Source organism: Bufo gargarizans, chromosome 4 (genome assembly GCF_014858855.1).
Source record: "Bufo gargarizans isolate SCDJY-AF-19 chromosome 4, ASM1485885v1, whole genome shotgun sequence".
NCBI lineage: Eukaryota > Metazoa > Chordata > Amphibia > Anura > Bufonidae > Bufo > Bufo gargarizans.
Window position 1 is genome coordinate 156,733,435 of NC_058083.1, and position 17,999 is coordinate 156,751,433.

Genomic DNA, 17,999 nt, shown 5'->3' on the forward strand with positions numbered 1-17,999 from the left:
TTGCCTTTTAGAACAACAATTTTAATGAAATTTCTTATGGATGCAGATCCTGGAACTGGCCCTCTTTGATGATGATGGTACCATGCTGCTACATCTACAGCCTTCGCGCTGCGCATTTCCATATAAGAAACCTTTTTGATTTAGCTATACCTTCTTTTAAGAATTCCTCTTATGGCTGCGTTATTTTCAGCAAGTAGTTTGACAGTGCTGGCTGAGTACACTGACGTGTTCCCCTCCGGCACAAGCCATCTAGTGGGTAGGATCCATCTCGGCAGAGTTGGTACCTTCTCCACATGCTGATTTGTGTAGGATATACCTACTGCGGCTTAATGTACGATGCAGGAAAGCGTTGTGCTCTATGAAGGTAGGCATGAATGGCACTTACGTTACCGTTGGGCAATGTTGCCCTATATCAAAATGGTATGTTCAATGTTATTGAGATAGAGCGCATGCGTCACATGAAAGCGCTTTGACAGAGTTGATGACGCGGATCTGGACATGCGCAGCGAAGGAACGGAGACGCACAATGAAACATGATAGTGTATGTCGGCGCCATTCCATCTAGAGGTGCGACTTCTAAGATCTCCATCCGATATAATTATGCACTTTATAATATTTATTTGTATTCATTATATGATCGATCACGGGGACTGTGTTCTTGTAACATCGATCTCTTACTCATTAGTCACTATATGCACATGCACTTTGTTTATATGTACCACATGTATTTAATCTAATCATGATTGTAATCACAGTATGATTGGCCAGTCACTTGAGACTTGCCTTTATATGCTGCCATTTTCACTGTTTCTATGCTGGAAGAAGGCTCTTGTGAGCCGAAACGTCGCAAAGTTGCCAAAATTATGGGTGAATAAAGCTCCACTGATTTTTCACTTTTATTTGGAGTGCAGTCCTGCTTTCTTTGAACTATATATATATATATATATATATGTGTGTATAGTGCTATTGCTTGAGAACGATCCCATAGAGAGGACTGAAACGTTGCTGTATCTTTGGTGAATAAACTCACGTTTTTTTCTGGATGTGCTGCGGAATTCAATATTTTATGTAAGTCAGGTGGGTGGATCGCCCCCATAGACGCTGGCACCCAGTGACTCTTTTTCATATTTTGGCTGTGTTGCCCTTGTTTTGATGTGTATATATATCAATTTGTGATCTGTGAGGGTCCAACAACCAGCACCAGTGTTGAGCGAACTTTGTGTTTCAAGTTCGGTGTACAAGGTTCGGGTTATCTAAGAATTACGTTATGGATTCCGCTACTACAGACCATAATTTATGGTCCGTGGAAGCGAAATCCATAATGGAATTGTTAGATAACTCGAACCTTGAACGCCGAACTTGAAGCACAAAGTTCACTCACTAACCAAGAACGGCACTGTACAGGGGCTGTGCTTGGCATTGCAACTCGGGCCCATTCACTTGAATAGGACTGAGATCCAGCTAGGCAATTTGACCTATGATGTCATTGGCCTAGGAAGATACTGCAAAAGTCACTCTTCAAACAGCTGATCAGCAGGGGTGCCGAACCCCCACCAGTTAGATATTGATAACCTATCTATCCTAAGGACAGGTCGTCAATATATCAATCCCGGAAAACCCGGTTCATATTGATTTTGACATTTTGTTCTGCAGTGTGCATCCACTTAGTGACATCTGTCACGTATAAGCTTCTAGGCAAAAAAAACCATATACAGTGATCCTTCAGGATACAATGGCCTCAAAGTACTATATTTTCAACATACGATGGGTCAGAAAAGACCAATGTAAGTTGAAACTAGACTCAGAAACTAGACTTGGATGACATTTTGGGGCTTTGAAACAGATTACTCAACTTTCAATGGTTTCAACATACAATGGTCGTCCTGGAACCGATTAATATTGTAACTTGAGGGACCACTTCTGTAGGTTTTTTACTTGATATCTCTGTATGGATTAGCGCAGTCTGTTGCACTGTTCTATACAGTAAAAGAATGGCAGCACTTATGTATACCAGCTGCACAGAGGTCAGAAGGACACTCTCCGTCCAGTTAATGGGCCTTCACATATATGGAAAACAAGTCAGTGAATTGGAGTCAGAAAATAGCCTGAGGGTCCATTCACACGTCCGTTTCTTCTTTCCTGATCTGTTCCGTTTTTTGCGGAACAGATCAGGACCAGATCAGGACCCATTCATTTTCAATGGGTCCTGGAAAAAATCGGACAGCACAATGTGTGCTGTCCGTTTCCGTTATTCTGTTACGCGTGTCCGTTTAAATATAAAACATGTCCTATTATGTTCCTGAAAAATCGGATCCTGGTACAATGCAAAGTCAATAGTTCCGCAAAAAACGGAAGACATTCGGATGTCATTCCGTATGTCTTCCGTTTTTTGCGTTATCCGTTCCTGGAAACACATAGCAAATATTTTTATTTTTATTTTTTTTAATTTTTTTTTCAAAGAAATCCAAACAACTTTATTTGATTATTGAAATGTATACATGTTTCCGTTTTTTGCGGATCCGCAAAAAACGGATGACATACGGAAACATTTTCAGGAACAACGGATCCGCAAAAAACGGACCGAAATTCGGATTATAGAAAAATACTGACGTGTGAATGTAGCCTTAGGCCACATTCACACTTGTGTATTTTGGTCACTATTTTGCATCAACAATTTTAAGCACAAGAAGTGGGTTCAAAACACAGAAGCAATGAACGTCTTTCCCGACATGTTTTCTCTGTAGGTTCCACTCCTGATGCAAAATGCTAACCAAATACGGACCACGTGACAGTGGCCTTACCCTTACTTGTGACTATGGGTTGTGGTAAAAAAGTGACCATTGGATAACGGTAATAACAAAAATGAAGGAGATCAAAACTACTGTAAAGGAACACTGGTTTAGTTGCCGATAGCAACCAATCAGATTCTACCTTTCATTTTTCAGAGCTTTTTTGGAAAAATGAAAGTATCAATCTGATTGGTTGATAGGGGCAACTAAGCCAGTTTTCCTTTGCACCAGTTTCGATAAATCTCCCCCAATCTGTCTACCTGTATAGTTGTCTTTTTTGCCTTTATGAAATTACCTTCATTGGTCTTTTTGCACATATAATTTTCATGTTCAAGTAGAGATAAAAATGAAAGGGTTTGTCAGCCATCACTAAATATTTGTATATTTTTTTTATTTTTTTATTCTATAATGGGATTTTAGCAAGTTTCTAATATACTTTGCATTTCAACTTTTTACCATTTTTTTAAATCTCTGCTTGCTGTCAATAAATCATAACAGTAAAACAGTCAATGTTTACATCTAAAGGCTGAAAACCTGCCCCGATCATGTGGACTTATTACAAGAGGGTGTTCTGATACACACAGAGAGTTCTGCATCTGTATCACTTAAAGGGGTTGTCCAGGATTAGAAAAGCATGTCGGCTTTCATTCAAAAACTGCAAAACCCCTGCACTTAGTTTGGTTCTGGTACTGCAGCTCGGCTCGAATGGGGCACAGCTACAATACCGCACACAACCAGCGGACAGGGGTGGTGCTGTCTTTAGAAGACAAGCCCTTTAAGGGACCATTCACACGTCCGTATGTGTTTTGTGGATCCGCAAAACACGGACACCGGCAATGTGCGTTCCACATTTTGCGGACCGCACATCGCCAGCACTCTTATAAAAAATAATTTTTCTTGTCCGCAATAGCGGACAAGAATAGGACATGTTCTATTTTTATGCGTAACGGAAGTGCGGCTCCGCAAATGTGGATGCGGACAGCACATTCCAGCCCCATTGAGAATGAATGGGTCCGCACCTGTTCCGCAAAACTGCACAACGGATGCGGACCCATTTTGCGGACGTGTGAATGGACCCTCAGTATGATCAGGACAGGCTTTTACCCATGGAATGTATACAATGGTATTTATCCATTCACCAGCAGTATGCAGAGATTGCATTATATATTTCCATAAAACCCATCGGCACTGCCATACTACCAACAACATTTTTTTTGTGCCGGGACCTATACACAATGGAATAAAAAAACATTCTTAAAAGATTTGTCTTCAAAATTTCTACTCTGTATCCATCCGCATTTACTTACATGCTGCCGAATCTTAAATGACTTTTCTAACATTGATATAGGATTTCCAGTATATGGCGTGTATACCTTCCACAGCATATCGGCTTTGGCAGCCATGAGTGGTATGGTGCCATGGTTATAGCATGTATATACACTGCAGCCATTATACCACACTGCCCATCTGGTTTGTTAATATGGTGGAAAATGCCTGTAGGCAACATGACAGGTGGCAGAGAGGTGACTACAGCATTTGTCTCAATGTCATCCTGAAGCATATGACACAGCTCTGCTGGAAATCTGAGCTGCGCAGCAGTGACATTACATGGTGCTCCTCTGCAGCGAGGACTACATTACGGCCTGGATGAAACTAAAGACTCTTCCTGCCCTAACTCTGTAAGTAAATTATCATAATTCACATTCATGCGACCAAATTCTGCCGCGTTATGTTTCATCTTATGTTCATGGATGCCTCTAAAAGTAACATGAGAAATGTGAGAAAAGGCTGGAATCTACAGTATATATAAAATATTCAACATGTCCAAAAAAAAAAAAAAAAAAAGCAGTTCCCCTTCCCACCTTACACAAAATAAATTCTTATTATGAAATCTAAAAATATTTTTTTTTATTTAAAATTTCCTAGGGAAGCTGATCCATCCTCTGACTTGTCGCCGGATCCATTTTCTGAATCTTCACTACAATTATAGTCCACTTTGGGTGGCTTTCCAGGAATCCAGACAACATGGATACTACAAGACACCAATTCCTGGAAACAGAAGTAAAGGGTTAAATGACAAGCGTAATGGAAGGCCTAAGATGCATCATGTACTCTATCAGTAGATGGCCACTTACCTCTGATGGTCTTTCATGAAGAGTGAGGTCATAGTCAAAAGCGATTAAATTATCCATTCGGAGCTGAAAACAAATAAAATAATTAGTAATGGTCTTTTTTTTGGACAGTGGCATGGTTCACCATTTTTTTTTACATGTCAAACTAATATACTGAGAGGTGGACACTTGGACGGATGATACTAATAATGGTCACCTACAAGTACATTAGGCTCTGACAGATTACAACCCTACAATGTTCTCATTATAATCCACCCTAGAGTACTATCCTTATACTAACTATATGACAATGACATCACATTGACCTGTGTTAACAGTGTCTCACTCAACTGTCTCACTCAACTGTCTCACTCAACTGTCCAAGTTAACAGTGTCTCACTCAACTGTCCAGGACTGGGGCCACATGAACCAGTGTTGCCCAATCTAGAAGATACTGAGGACTTTACACTAAATACATGCTTTGGGGCCCTTGGAGAGAGGGAGCTCAACCCTGGTCAGTGTCATACCTGTGAGGATTCTCTTTTAGGGCTCACGCACATGACCGTTTTGCGGTCTGCAAATTACTGGACCGGCAAAAACACGGATATTCAGCATAATGGAACAACTGGCCCAAAACAGTCCTATTCTTATCTATAACGCTGACAATAATAGAACATCAGGGCTCCAGATGGCGACCAAAATGGTCGCCAATGCGACTTAGAATTAATGGCGACAAGACTACAAAGCCTAGACCCTCTGCTGCTCTGCCTCTTTCACACACACACAAGTTGAACTGACATGGGATGCGCTGCTGTCAGCATGTGCCATGTTCTCCTCAACAGCACAGGGGAGAAGGAGACAGTCCTTTCCCCCCTGTGCCGCTACTACCAAGGGACTGATGGCAGGGAGGAGGGGCTGTGACCACTGCGCCACCAATGAATATAGTTTACGCCTGAATACAAACGCAGGCTGCGGGTGCCAGCCATATCTCATACCTGGCACCCAGCCTCTATGACTGCGCGCTGCGATCCGCCGCAATTAACCCCTCAGGTGCAGCACTTGAGGGGTTAATTGCGGCGGATCGCAGCGCTCAGTCATAGAGGCTGGGTATAGGATATGGCTGGCACCAGCAGCCTGGGTTTGTATTCAGGCATAAACTATATTCATTGGTGGGACAGTTCCCCCCCCCCCCCCCCCCCCCCTTAACCCCAGTATTTTTTTGTGTTTTATTTTTTTCGCGTGGTATCGAGTATCGCAATACTTTTTTATGATATCGAAATCGAATCAAAATGTTGGTATCGTGACAACCCTAGGTAAGGCATATCTTTTTTTTTTTTATTATACCGTAATTATATGTATTTTAAATTTGGCGACTAAAAATTTAATTTGGCAACTTAATTTTTCAGGTTAGGAGCCAATGGCTCCTTGATATTTTTTTTAGTCTGGAGCCCTGGACTTGTTTAATTTTTTTTTGCAGAACGGAAATACGGACAAGGAACGCACACTGAGTAATTTCTGTTTTTTTTTGTGGCCCTATTGTAGTGAATGGTTTTGCATATGGCCCTTCACCCCTCCATAAAACGGACACGGACAAAAATAAGTTTGTGCGCATAAGCCCTTACAGAGGAACTGCTGATACCAACCAAGAGGATGGGAAATAAGGACAAGGACCATGAAATGGGTGTAGTGGGCAGAAGACACTCCAGGTCCTTCGATCCTAGTTGGCAGCACTATAATGGAAAGTCCAACTTGATCTCTTCTTCTATGTCCCTCACTGTAGGTACCACCGTATCATTATTATTCGCTAGGTTCCAACTTTAAAGGCACTGTCCATGATTTTACTACAGATGGACTATCATGATAGGCTATCAATATCTGATTAATGGGGGTCAGACACCCTGCACAGGGCCGTTTCTTGGGGCGGACGGGCCGGGCAGCCGCCTGGGGCGCTGTCAGAAGGGGGGCGCCAGCAGGGCACAGCAGGAGATGAGCGCTGCGCTTCCATTGTGGAAGCGCTCACTCATCTCCAAAGTCATCTCATCTGTATCGCCGTCCTCGGGACGGCGATACAAATGTCTGTGCTGCGGCAGGGCAGGGAGAGGTGTGTCCCCTCCCTGTTCCTCTGATAGGCTGCCGGCACTAGTGCTGGCAGCCTATCAGAGGCCGGTGCAGGCGGCGCGATGACGTCATCGCGCCGCCTGAGCCAGCGAGGGACACAGGCCGGAAGAGGCCTCCATCGCATCCTGGAGGAGGTAAGTATAAGTTTATTTGGGGGGGGGGGTTTGACACTTGCCCTGAGAGAAATTTTACCTGGAAACTGCACTGACCCTGCAGATCAGCATTTTCGGGTTAGCACTGGATCCCATTCACTTCAATAGGAGCAGTGCTGCAATAACCAGCTCCATTCACTACACAATGGCCGGAGCTGTGTATATTCCCAGCGCCAACTTCTGTGGTGGAACTACACAGCTCCATCCATTGTCTAGTGGATGTAGGTGGTTATGACATAGTTGGTTGATGTATCAAAGATTAGTAGTTCATCCACAATGTCACAAAAAACTATTGTATTTAATAACTATACAACTAAAATAACTATTCTGCTTGATCCATTCACCACCCTATAGCACTCCTATTGTCAGACACTGATTTTGAAGCGATATGTAATAAAGTAATCATAAGAACACCAACGCTTAATATAAATTAATAATTTTCTTACCACTTGCTTTACAGATTTGATTTGCTGCATATTGTATTCATGGCCCTCTGTGGTCTTATCCCATATGACATAGCTGCTTCCCAATTTGGCCAGATTCCAAACTGGTACTAGTTGTGGTTCAATAAATCCAAAGCTGTCTGAGAAAATACAAACGAGAGACAGTAATTTATAATATGCTACCCCCAGTTTACAGCTGGACATTAATGCCACTGCTCATATCCTAAACAACAGGAGGAGAAAGATCTACCCAAAACTGAAATGTTCAGCTAATAAAAGGGGTTGGGGCAAGTTTTAAACAAATGATATGGGATAAGTGTCATCAAAAAAAATTTCTGCCAGTTAGGCCTCTTTCACACGGGCGAGATTTCTGTGCGGGTGCAATGCGTGAGGTGAACGCATTGCACCCGCACTGAATCCGGACCCATTCATTTCTATGGGGCTGTGCACATGAGCGGTGATTTTCGCACATCACTTGTGCGTTGCGTGAAAATCGCAGCATGCTCCTCTTTGTGCGTTTTTCACGTAACGCAGGCCCCATAGAAGTGAATGGGGTTGCGTGAAAATCGCAAGCATGTGCGGATGCGGTGTGATTTTCACGCACGGTTGCTAGGTGATGATCGGGATGGGGACACGATCATTATTATTTTCCCTTATAACATGGCTATTAGGGAAAATAATAGCATTCTGAATACAGAACGCATAGTCCAATAGGGCTGGAGGGGTTAAAATAAATAAAAAAATAACTCACCTCAATCCACTTGTTTGCGCAGCCGGCATCTCTTGTCTTCTTTTGTGAAGAATAGGACCTTTGATGACGTCACTACGTTCATCACATGGTCCATCACATGATCCATCACCATAGTGACGGACCATGTGACGGACCATGTGATGAATGTAGTGACGTCGTCAAAGGTCCTATTCCTCACAGAACAAGACAGAAGAGATGCCGGCTGCGCGAACAAGTGGATTGAGGTGAGTTATTTTTTTATTTATTTTAACCCCTCCAGCCCTATTGTACTATGCCTTCTGTATTCAGAATGCTATTATTTTCCCTTATAATCATGTTATAAGGGGAAATAATACAATCTACACTACAACTAACCCAAACCTGAACTTCTGTGAAGAAGTTCGGGTCTGGGTAGCACAGTCGTTTTTTTATCACGCGTGTGCAAAACACATTGCACCCGCGCGATAAAAACTGAACATCGGAGCGCAATCGCAGTCAAAACTGACTGCAATTGCGTTCCTACTCGCACGGGTTTGCCATAATGCACCGGGACGCATCCGGACCTAATCCGGACACGCTCATCTGCAAGGGGCCTTAGGGCTGTTTCACACGAGCGAGTCCATTGTGGGAATCATGCTCCAAGTGTGATCTGTACAGTGAAAGAAGTCACACCTATTATTAGGCTTAGTGAACAGTGCAAAAATGGCAGGATTTTAGGATTTTTTAATAACATAATCAGCTACCAAACCTATTTTTAAAGATTTTTTTGTTTGACATGATTTAAACAATAGTTCATTGTCGTATGACAATTTCCCTTTAAAACTGGCAAAAACCCTTTAAAAGGGAATCTATCACTAGGAAATTCACTGATAAACCAGGCTCAATCCCTTGCAGGGCTAGCTCAGCTGAATGTAATGATACCTTTCACTTGGCGATCTATTGCTTTATTCTGGAGAAAAACACCTTTAACCCATATGCAAATTAGAAACGGAGTGCACTGAGGTTGGGCCCAAGTCACTATGTGCACCCTTCCCCCTTCAGCTTCCTTTGCCAGCCCCTCCCTCTTCTTTATTTACAGTGCCAGCTAAGATGACTATGCAGGAACTTGACCCTATCAATCAAGAAGAAGAGGCAAGGGCTGGCAGAGGAAGCAGAAGGTGCACAGAGTGGCTTGGGCCCACCCTCAGTGCACTCAACTGCTCATTTGCATACGGATTAAAAGTGCTTTTTCTCCAAAATGAAGCAACAAACCGCTAAGTGAAAGTTATCATTACATTCAGCTAGCCGCATTTTTTTGGGGGGGGGAGACACAGACTTTAAAGGTCTCACCAGGAATGTTTTCTCCAGTGATAGGTACAGTCTGGGACTTCATCAACTTGTAGAAGTTGTAGTCATCATCACTAGCTTGCTTCTGGATCTTGGTGCTAGAACAGTTGACATTTATGGCTGGTCGCGGTTTCTCTTCTTGGAAGAAAACGGTTGCTGTGCAAAATCCTATATTTTCCTAAAGAACAGAAAAAATACTGAAATATCTACTTCAGATACAGTCATCCCTAAATCACTGTAGTTCACAATACGGAGAGCCATAGTTTATCATGTCTGACAGTATACCCTACGACTACACTGCAACTCCCAGTATCTCAGGTATAAGCAGACTAAGGCCTCTTGCACAGGAACGTTGTGCATCCGTTCCGTGCATTGGGGGCTGCCGGGACGGATCGAGACCCATTCAACTTGAATGGGTCCGTGATCTGATCGCACCGCCAAAAAATAGAACAAGTTCTATTTTTTTGCGGTGTGGAGGCGCGGACAGAAACACCACGGAAGCACGGATACGGAAGACATGCGGATGCATTTCCGTATGTGTTCCGTTTTTTTTGCAGACCCATTGACTTGAATGGAGCCAAGCACCGTGATTTGTGGACAAGAATAGGACATGTTCTATCTTTTCACGGTACGGAAATACTGAAACGGAATGCACACAGGAGACACTTCAGTTTTGTTTGTTGAACCATTGAAATGAATGGTTCAGTATATGTACCGCATACTGAACTAAAAAAACGGCCAGTATACTGAACGCAAAATACTGTTGTGTGCATGAGCCCTAATACTGCCACCAATTACCCAATGAACGAGCAAACGTTCAACGGGGAATTGGCGGGAAGGAACGCTTCCCTCTCAACAATGGTCTGCCTGATCTTTTACTCTAACGCAGCCCTCACTTACCATTGTTTGAGACACCCGAGCAGTAAATTCCACATAGTATTTATGTCCAATTTCAGGAACAAACTAAAAGAAAAAAGAAATGCAATTAGCAAAGACACAGAGGCAGGTATTACTAAAAGGTGTAATCTATAGTATAGTTGTGGAAGTCTGTAAATATATTGTATTACATATCTTGTAACGTTTCTGAGCTGCAGTCACTGTCGCATTAACGCCAGATCAAGAGAAAAGAGGCGCAGAAGTCCAGTTAGAAGTTCCTCTACACAGCACATGTCCCATCCATTGTAGAAAACCGAGACACAGGTTTTTTCAAGTAAATGGGCCTGCGTTGTATGTCTGTGCACAGAGGATCTGCGGGGTCCTGGCAGTTAGACCCTGGCATTTTTTCTTTACGCCATGCTGCATACACAAGTATGGCCAATACCTCTCCACTAGAAGGCAGAAATCGGTACTGGTGTATACAGTCGGGGGATTCTGTTGTGTTGCATGTCCCTTGACCTGTAAAGACCACTAATCATAATGAATTCTTGAGACAGTTTTAGGGTGCTTTCACACATAGTTTTTTGCGTTTTTAGTTTTTGCACCTGCGTTTTTTTGGTGTGTTTTTCCTGCCAAACCACCAGCTCCAGATATTAGCTGTAGGTCTGTGGGAAATATGAAATGCGAGACACACAAGGTTTTTTTTTTTTTTTGCTTCTGATGCTTTTATTAACTACTAGGCATTTTAGTCTTTCTTGCTTCTTTCCAAAAAATGCAGCATGCTGGAGCTCTTGGCATTTTTTCAGGCTTTTTGACATCTCCTTCTCTATAGTAGAAAAACCCCATAAAGAAAATACTAGTGATAAGACACAATAGGACAAAAATATATCTATGGGTATTCTGGCATTTATTACTGGTAAAAAATAAACAAAAACTCCAGGACTAAATGCATGTCTGTTAAAGAATGACAGTGTGGAAGACTAATTATTATTATACAATTATTCCTATTAATAATTATCTAGGAGTTTGTGTACATGTGATGTGGTCCCATTTTTATTTGTAAAACCAAATGTAAAATATTCTTAGAAATTGGATTGACATTTAATTAAAAGCCTTAAAGTAATTTTAAGCATAACTACAATTAGTGTTTTATGCAATTTTAGTAGTGATTTAGTAGCAGGTTTTGTAGCTAAATGATCTGGAATTTAAGGTTGAACACGGCCTCTGAGGGGTTACAATGGCTGCGATCAGCATTACCATCAATCACAGACATTAGACCCGGGCCTCTGCTGTATAATACACCAGAAACCCGGTGGTTATGGCGCCTGCTGCGCTTGCGAGCAGGGGCCATGTTTAAAGACCAGATTTTAAAACGACATGTATGTTTTTGTGACTTTTTTTTAAAAAGCCGCAAAGGTCAGTTTTTACGCTGCCCTCACCACTTTTCAGAATGGAGGTATGGCAAGGCCAGAAAGGGAGCTTGACCGGCCACCGCAACAAATTTAGCTTCATTTACTCCAGTTATCTGGCGCACATGAAGCCAGAAATCTACGGCAGAAAAAGCTGGTCTTGATAAATCTCCTCCTTTGTGCCAGAAATATGCAAAAGAATTTCACATTTCAGTCACAATCGCATTAGTAAAAGTGGGCCATTATTATAATTTTGGATAAAAAGATGTAAATAAAGCAATAGGAATATTATTTGTAGGGCTGAGTTCACATTTTTCTATTCTGTCATAGGAGGCAAAAAATGCATCTGAAGCCAGGAACGGAACCATCACATGACGGACACCAAGGGCACCTGATGGACCACAGTGAATATAATGGGGTTGGTGGGGCCTCCATCATGGTGTCCATCCAGTGGCGTAACTACCGGGGAAGCAGCTGCTTCGGGGCCCGGCAGCGTGTCAGTCATTCTCAGATTATTTAATACAGCAGCGGCCCCTTCACATTCATCGCGCTGGTCTAATTAGGCCCACTTACCAAGTTCTGACCTGAGGAGGAGGGAGCAGCAGGCGGGAGAAACAGCGTGGCAGGCAAGAGGAGTGGCACGGCAGCACAGCGCACATCAGTCACTGGGCTTTTCAGGGATGTCTGTGCCCGCTGCCTGTGTGCCCCCGTTGCCCCTCCCTGGCTGTTTCAGCACATCCCTGGCCTGACCCTTATCTGTGCAGCTGCGCCCCTCTGGGCCTTGTCTGCGCCAGCCCTGGCCGGTCACTGTGTGCACGTCCCTGGCCCCTGTCTGCGCCCCTGGGCCCTTATCTGTGCCCCGTCCCTGGCCCTTGTCTGCGCCCCTGGACCTTATCTGCGCCCCCCTGGCCCTGGCCTATGCCTGCACCTCCCTGGCCCTTATCTCTGCCCCCTACCTGATCCTTGTCTGCGCCCCCCTGCTTGCTGTTCTGCCATGTACTACTGCTTATTTTGTTACTCTTATATATGCAGAGGGTGTGCGCTTATATGTGCCATAATAAGCACTAGTACATGGCGGAACAGCGGGCAGAAAGGGGAGGCTGCCATGTACAATGACACTACATAACATTGTGTGTGTATGTGTATATATATATATATATATATATATATATATCTTATATAGGAAAAGGATGGCGTGGCAGCCTGGTCTGGTCTAGATCGTGACTAGCCAAAGGAGTGGTGTTTACACAGGAGGAGGAAGTTTGCGAAGCGTAGTGGGCCCCATACAAAAATTTGCTGTGGGGCCCAGTCACTTCTAGCTACGCCCCTGTGTCCATGATTTTACCAGAAAAATAAATAAATAGCGCAGCATGCTGCAATAACTTTCCTGTCGTTCTGCCACAGAATCTGTGACGGAGTTACAATGCAGATATAAACCTAATACAGAATACTGCATTAATTGTCACTGGCAGATCTAGGATACATGTTGAATGTGTACATGTGCGTGTATAATCCCTGTGGGTATAAATAGTCCAGAACCCTTAGTATCATTCCAGAGCTGTACTCAGCCTTCCCGTAGAAAAGCCCACTTCTATGTAGACCTGTTAGGCTGCCAGATTTCCAGCATTCAGCACAGCGACATCTCCACTTCTATATTACAGTGCATATGTCCCTAGTCTGTGTCCGGTATTGTAAATGCCATTGTAGACACATTCACTTGTGTGACATATTTCCATAAGGAACTCAGAATCCACCTCTAATACGAAGGACACAGAACTGCTTTAAAGATATCTGGAGGACAGCTTTGGGGGATACTCCCATTTCTCTTGATCATCTTTGAGATGTTTCTACACCTTGATTGGCCTCAGCTGAAAATGCATATCGGAGCAAAAACCAAGCCATGAGAAGGAAAGAACTGCTTGTAGAGCACAGAGACAGGATTGTGTGGAGACACACTGAAAATGCAATTCTAAGCACCATGTTTGGAGAAAACCAGGGACTGCCCAATATGCCCCTTTCAACGAGCAAGTGTCACACTGCGAACTTGCAGCACAGCTCCCATCCTGAATTTCCAGCACTGCCGGGGTCGCAGTAGCATTATATTGATTTATGATGCTATGTAACCCTTAGGCCCCTTTCACATGGGCGTCACGGAAGAGGTCCGGATGCGTTGCGGGTGCATTGCGGGAAACCCACGCGAGTGCGCATGCAATTTCAGTCAGTTTTGTCTGCAATTGCGTTGTTGTTTTTTCCGCACGAGTGCAAAATGTTTTAATGTGTTTTGCACGCGTGTGATAAAAAACTGAATATAGTACCCAGACCCAAACCCGGACTTCTTCACTGAAGTTCGGGTTTGGTGTTCTGTAGATTTTATCATTTTCTATTATAACATGGTTATAATGGAAAATATTTGCATTCTTTAATACAGAATGCTAAGTAAAATGTCCCTTGAGGGTTAAAAAAATAATAAAAAAATTACTCACCTCATCCACTTGATCGCGCAGCCGTTATCGTCTTCTTTCTCCTTGCAGGACCTGCGCTGACGTCATCACACTCACCACGTGGTGAGCATGGTGACGTCAACGCAGGTCCTGCTGAATGAAGATAGAAGATCCTACTATCTTCATTCAGCAGGACCTGCGCTGCCGTAACCGTGCTCACCACGTGGTGAGTGTGATGACGTCAGCGCAGGTCCTTTAGCAGGTCCTGCAAGAAGAAAGAAGACGATAACGGCTGCGCGATCAAGTAGTGAATGTGTCTACAATGGCATTTACAATAGAAGATCCTTCTATCTTCATTCAGCAGGACCTGCGCTGACGTCACCGTGCTCACCACGTGGTGAGTGCGATGACGTCAGTGCAGGTCCTTTTGCAGGTCCTGCAAGAAGAAAGAAGACAATAACGGCTGCGCAATCAAGTAGTGAATGTGTCTACAATGGCATTTACAATAGAAGATCCTTCTATCTCCATTCAGCAGGACCTGCGATAACGTCAGTGCAGGTCCTTTTGCCGGTCTTGCAAGAAGAAAGAAGACGATAATGGCTGCGCAATCAAGTGGATGAGGTGAGTAATTTTTTAATTCTTTTTTTTTTTAACCCTCAAGGGACATTTTACTAAGCATTCTGTATTAAAAATGCTATTATTTTCCATTATAACCATGTTAGAATATATGGCACTAGGCCGGCAGCCTATCAGAGGCCGGCGCAGGCGGCGCGATGACGTCCTCGCGCCACCTGAGCCGTACACCGCGGGACACAGGCCGGAAGAGGCCTGCATCGCATCGCTGACATGGAGGTAAGTATAAGTGTTTATTTATTTATTTTTTTACAATAGTTTTACAGGCACATTAGGGGGCTCCTGTTACTGGAACATTGGGGGGGCTTATTACTGGCACATGATGGGGGGCTTATTACTGGCACATGATGGGGGGGCTTATTACTGGCACATGATGGGGGGCTTATTACTGGCACATGATGGGGCCGCTTATTACTGGCACATGATGGGGCCGCTTATTACTGGCACATGATGGGGCCGCTTATTACTGGCACATGATGGGGCCGCTTATTACTGGCACATGATGGGGCCGCTTATTACTGGCACATGATGGGGCCGCTTATTACTGGCTCATGATGGGGGAACTTGTTACTGGCACATGATGGGGGCCCTTGTTACTGGCACATGATGGGGGCACTTGTTACTGGCACATGATGGGGGCACTTGTTACTGGCACATGATGGGGGCACTTATTACTGGCACATTATTAGTGGGCACTATAGGGGCATCTACTGAGGCCACAAATAATGGGTATTTTATTTGGGGGGCTCTGTACAGTAGCATTTTATACTGGGACACATTATGGTGGGTACTATGGGGAAGAGGGGAGAGGAGTACTATGGAGTCATCTACGGGGGGGCACAAAGAAGGGGTATTTTATACTTGAAAATTATGGGGGACACTGAGGGCATCTACTGGGGCACGATATATGGGGCATTTTATACTGGTATATTATGGGGGGCACTAGGAGGAAGGGGGGAGAGGAGCACTATGGGGCATTTACTGGGGGCACTATATAGGGACATAAGCTCAACTGGGGGCATTACAAGGGGGTATTTTTTGCATTGTCACATTATAAGGAGAATTATTTCTACTGGGGGGCATTATGGTGGGCTTTATTACTCCCCCATGGTATGACCCCCTAGTAGCAGCACCAGCCTCTCCCTGCTCTGCTATCCCTCTGCCCCTTCTCCAAATCCTTATTATGAAATCTTTCTCATTAGGATAAAACACAACATCAGCTCTGCCGAGCCCCCCAGCCAAGTGTTGAAGTGGTGTCCGAGATCCCCAAGGGCCAAGCCAAGTAATTGTACGTTTTCATATGAAATATGTTTGTTATACACATATAGCCTACACTGTGCCCCACAATATACAGTATACCTCTACACTGTGCCCCACAATATACAGTATACCTCTACACTGTGTAGTCTGTTCTATAAGCACCCTTGTTCTGTGGCGGCAGACAGAAAATAATCTGGAAGTGCCCCTCCCGAGACCAGGCTCTGGATCCGCCACTGGATCGCTCCCAGGAGTGTACGTTTCTTCTAAACTGTAATCCGTATGCTCTGACCTACAGAAATCAGCACTCGCTCGGTAACAACTAACAGGCAGTGCCTGTAGGCTGTAGCCTGGCCCTGTTACCGAAGCTTGCCGAGTGGTGTAAGGTTAAGGTACTAGTAGAGATGAGCGGCCACTTAATCCTGATTTACAGTTAAAGTTACTGCAGGATATGGATTACAGTTTAGAAATGTCAAATGTATACTCCTGTGAGCGGCGGGGAGGGAGATCTGTGGATGACACTGTTATGAAGGGGGATCTGTGGATGACACTGTCATGGGGTGGATCTGTGGATGACACATATAGCATAAGATGCTATGTACGGTATGTGTCATCCACAGATCCCCCCCCCCCATAGCAGTGTCATCCACAGATCCCCCCATAGCAGTGTCATCCACAGATCCCCCCCATAGCAGTGTCATCCACAGATCCCCCCCATAGCAGTGTCATCCACAGATCCCCCCCATAGCAGTGTCATCCACAGATCCCCCCCATAGCAGTGTCATCCACAGATCCCCCTCTCTATAAAAAAGTGTCATCCACAGGCAACTAGGACATGTTGAAATCTGAGTGATTGTTTTTTTTTTTTTTTTTAAACCACAGACAGCAGGACTTTTCTTCCCTGTTGCCGTTTTAGGTATTGGGTAAAGTATCACAGCATTTCTAAGCGTACTTGTGTAAATGTATCGTTGTTATAGCTGCCCCCCCTACTTTTGTCCTGGCCCCCAGTGTGCCCCCCTAAAATTTGAAAGCTAGAGACGCCACTGCCGGCAGTGAATGGCAGTTGCATAGAGGGCAGAGCCTCTAGGTGCAACGGAAACACCCATGTTGCTCCCAGAGGCTCATTTACATATAATAAAACATCATTTTCTCAGCAATGCGGGCACATATGAACATGGGACCAACACAGACGTCTTCAGATGCCAAGCGCACAGGTAACAGGTTATGGAGCTTGTGAATGGCGCAAAAAATACTCCATTTACTTGCATTGCTAGAGGACTGTCTGGATTAAGGCATCACCCACAATCCACAATGTGTGAACATGGCTTAGAGGTTCCAATATTTTCAGCTATAAGCAAAATGACTGGAGTGTTTTCCTAGTATACGTGAGCAGGCTTCCTTGCTCCATTCTGGTCTCCTGGAAGCACATGTAATACAATCTTCTCATCTTGTTACCACCACTAGGAGGGCGATTTGTAAGATTCAGGTCAATATAGTTATATACAGCTGTATAGAGATCTGACAGATAGTGATGGATGGCACTGCCAAGACTTTCAGAAGTATTTGAAGGCTGAATGTAGAGAGGTGCAGCACTGCACCAGTTATATTAGGAAATGCCTCGAATCATTTATACATTCTGATACCACCTGGTACGAGAGATAATGCTTAGGGACTCAGAAAAGACTGACGCACAGAGCATTCTCTGCCATGACGA

The 17,999-nt window shown here is 44.1% G+C and overlaps 1 protein-coding gene across 1 annotated transcript in view; it reads right to left on the reverse strand.

Annotated features, from left to right (window-relative positions):
• Positions 1–3,745: 3,745 nt before the first annotated feature.
• LOC122934553 (latexin-like) overlaps positions 3,746–17,999 on the reverse strand; it is a 31,543-nt gene continuing 17,289 nt past the window's right edge. The window contains exons 2-6 of the mRNA XM_044290113.1: positions 10,570–10,632; positions 9,673–9,847; positions 7,617–7,753; positions 4,925–4,987; positions 3,746–4,838 (exon numbers count right to left, since the gene is read on the reverse strand). Of these exons, the coding sequence (XP_044146048.1) occupies positions 4,698–4,838; positions 4,925–4,987; positions 7,617–7,753; positions 9,673–9,847; positions 10,570–10,632 (579 nt within the window). The 3' untranslated portion in view covers positions 3,746–4,697. The remainder of the gene's footprint in view (positions 4,839–4,924; positions 4,988–7,616; positions 7,754–9,672; positions 9,848–10,569; positions 10,633–17,999) is intronic.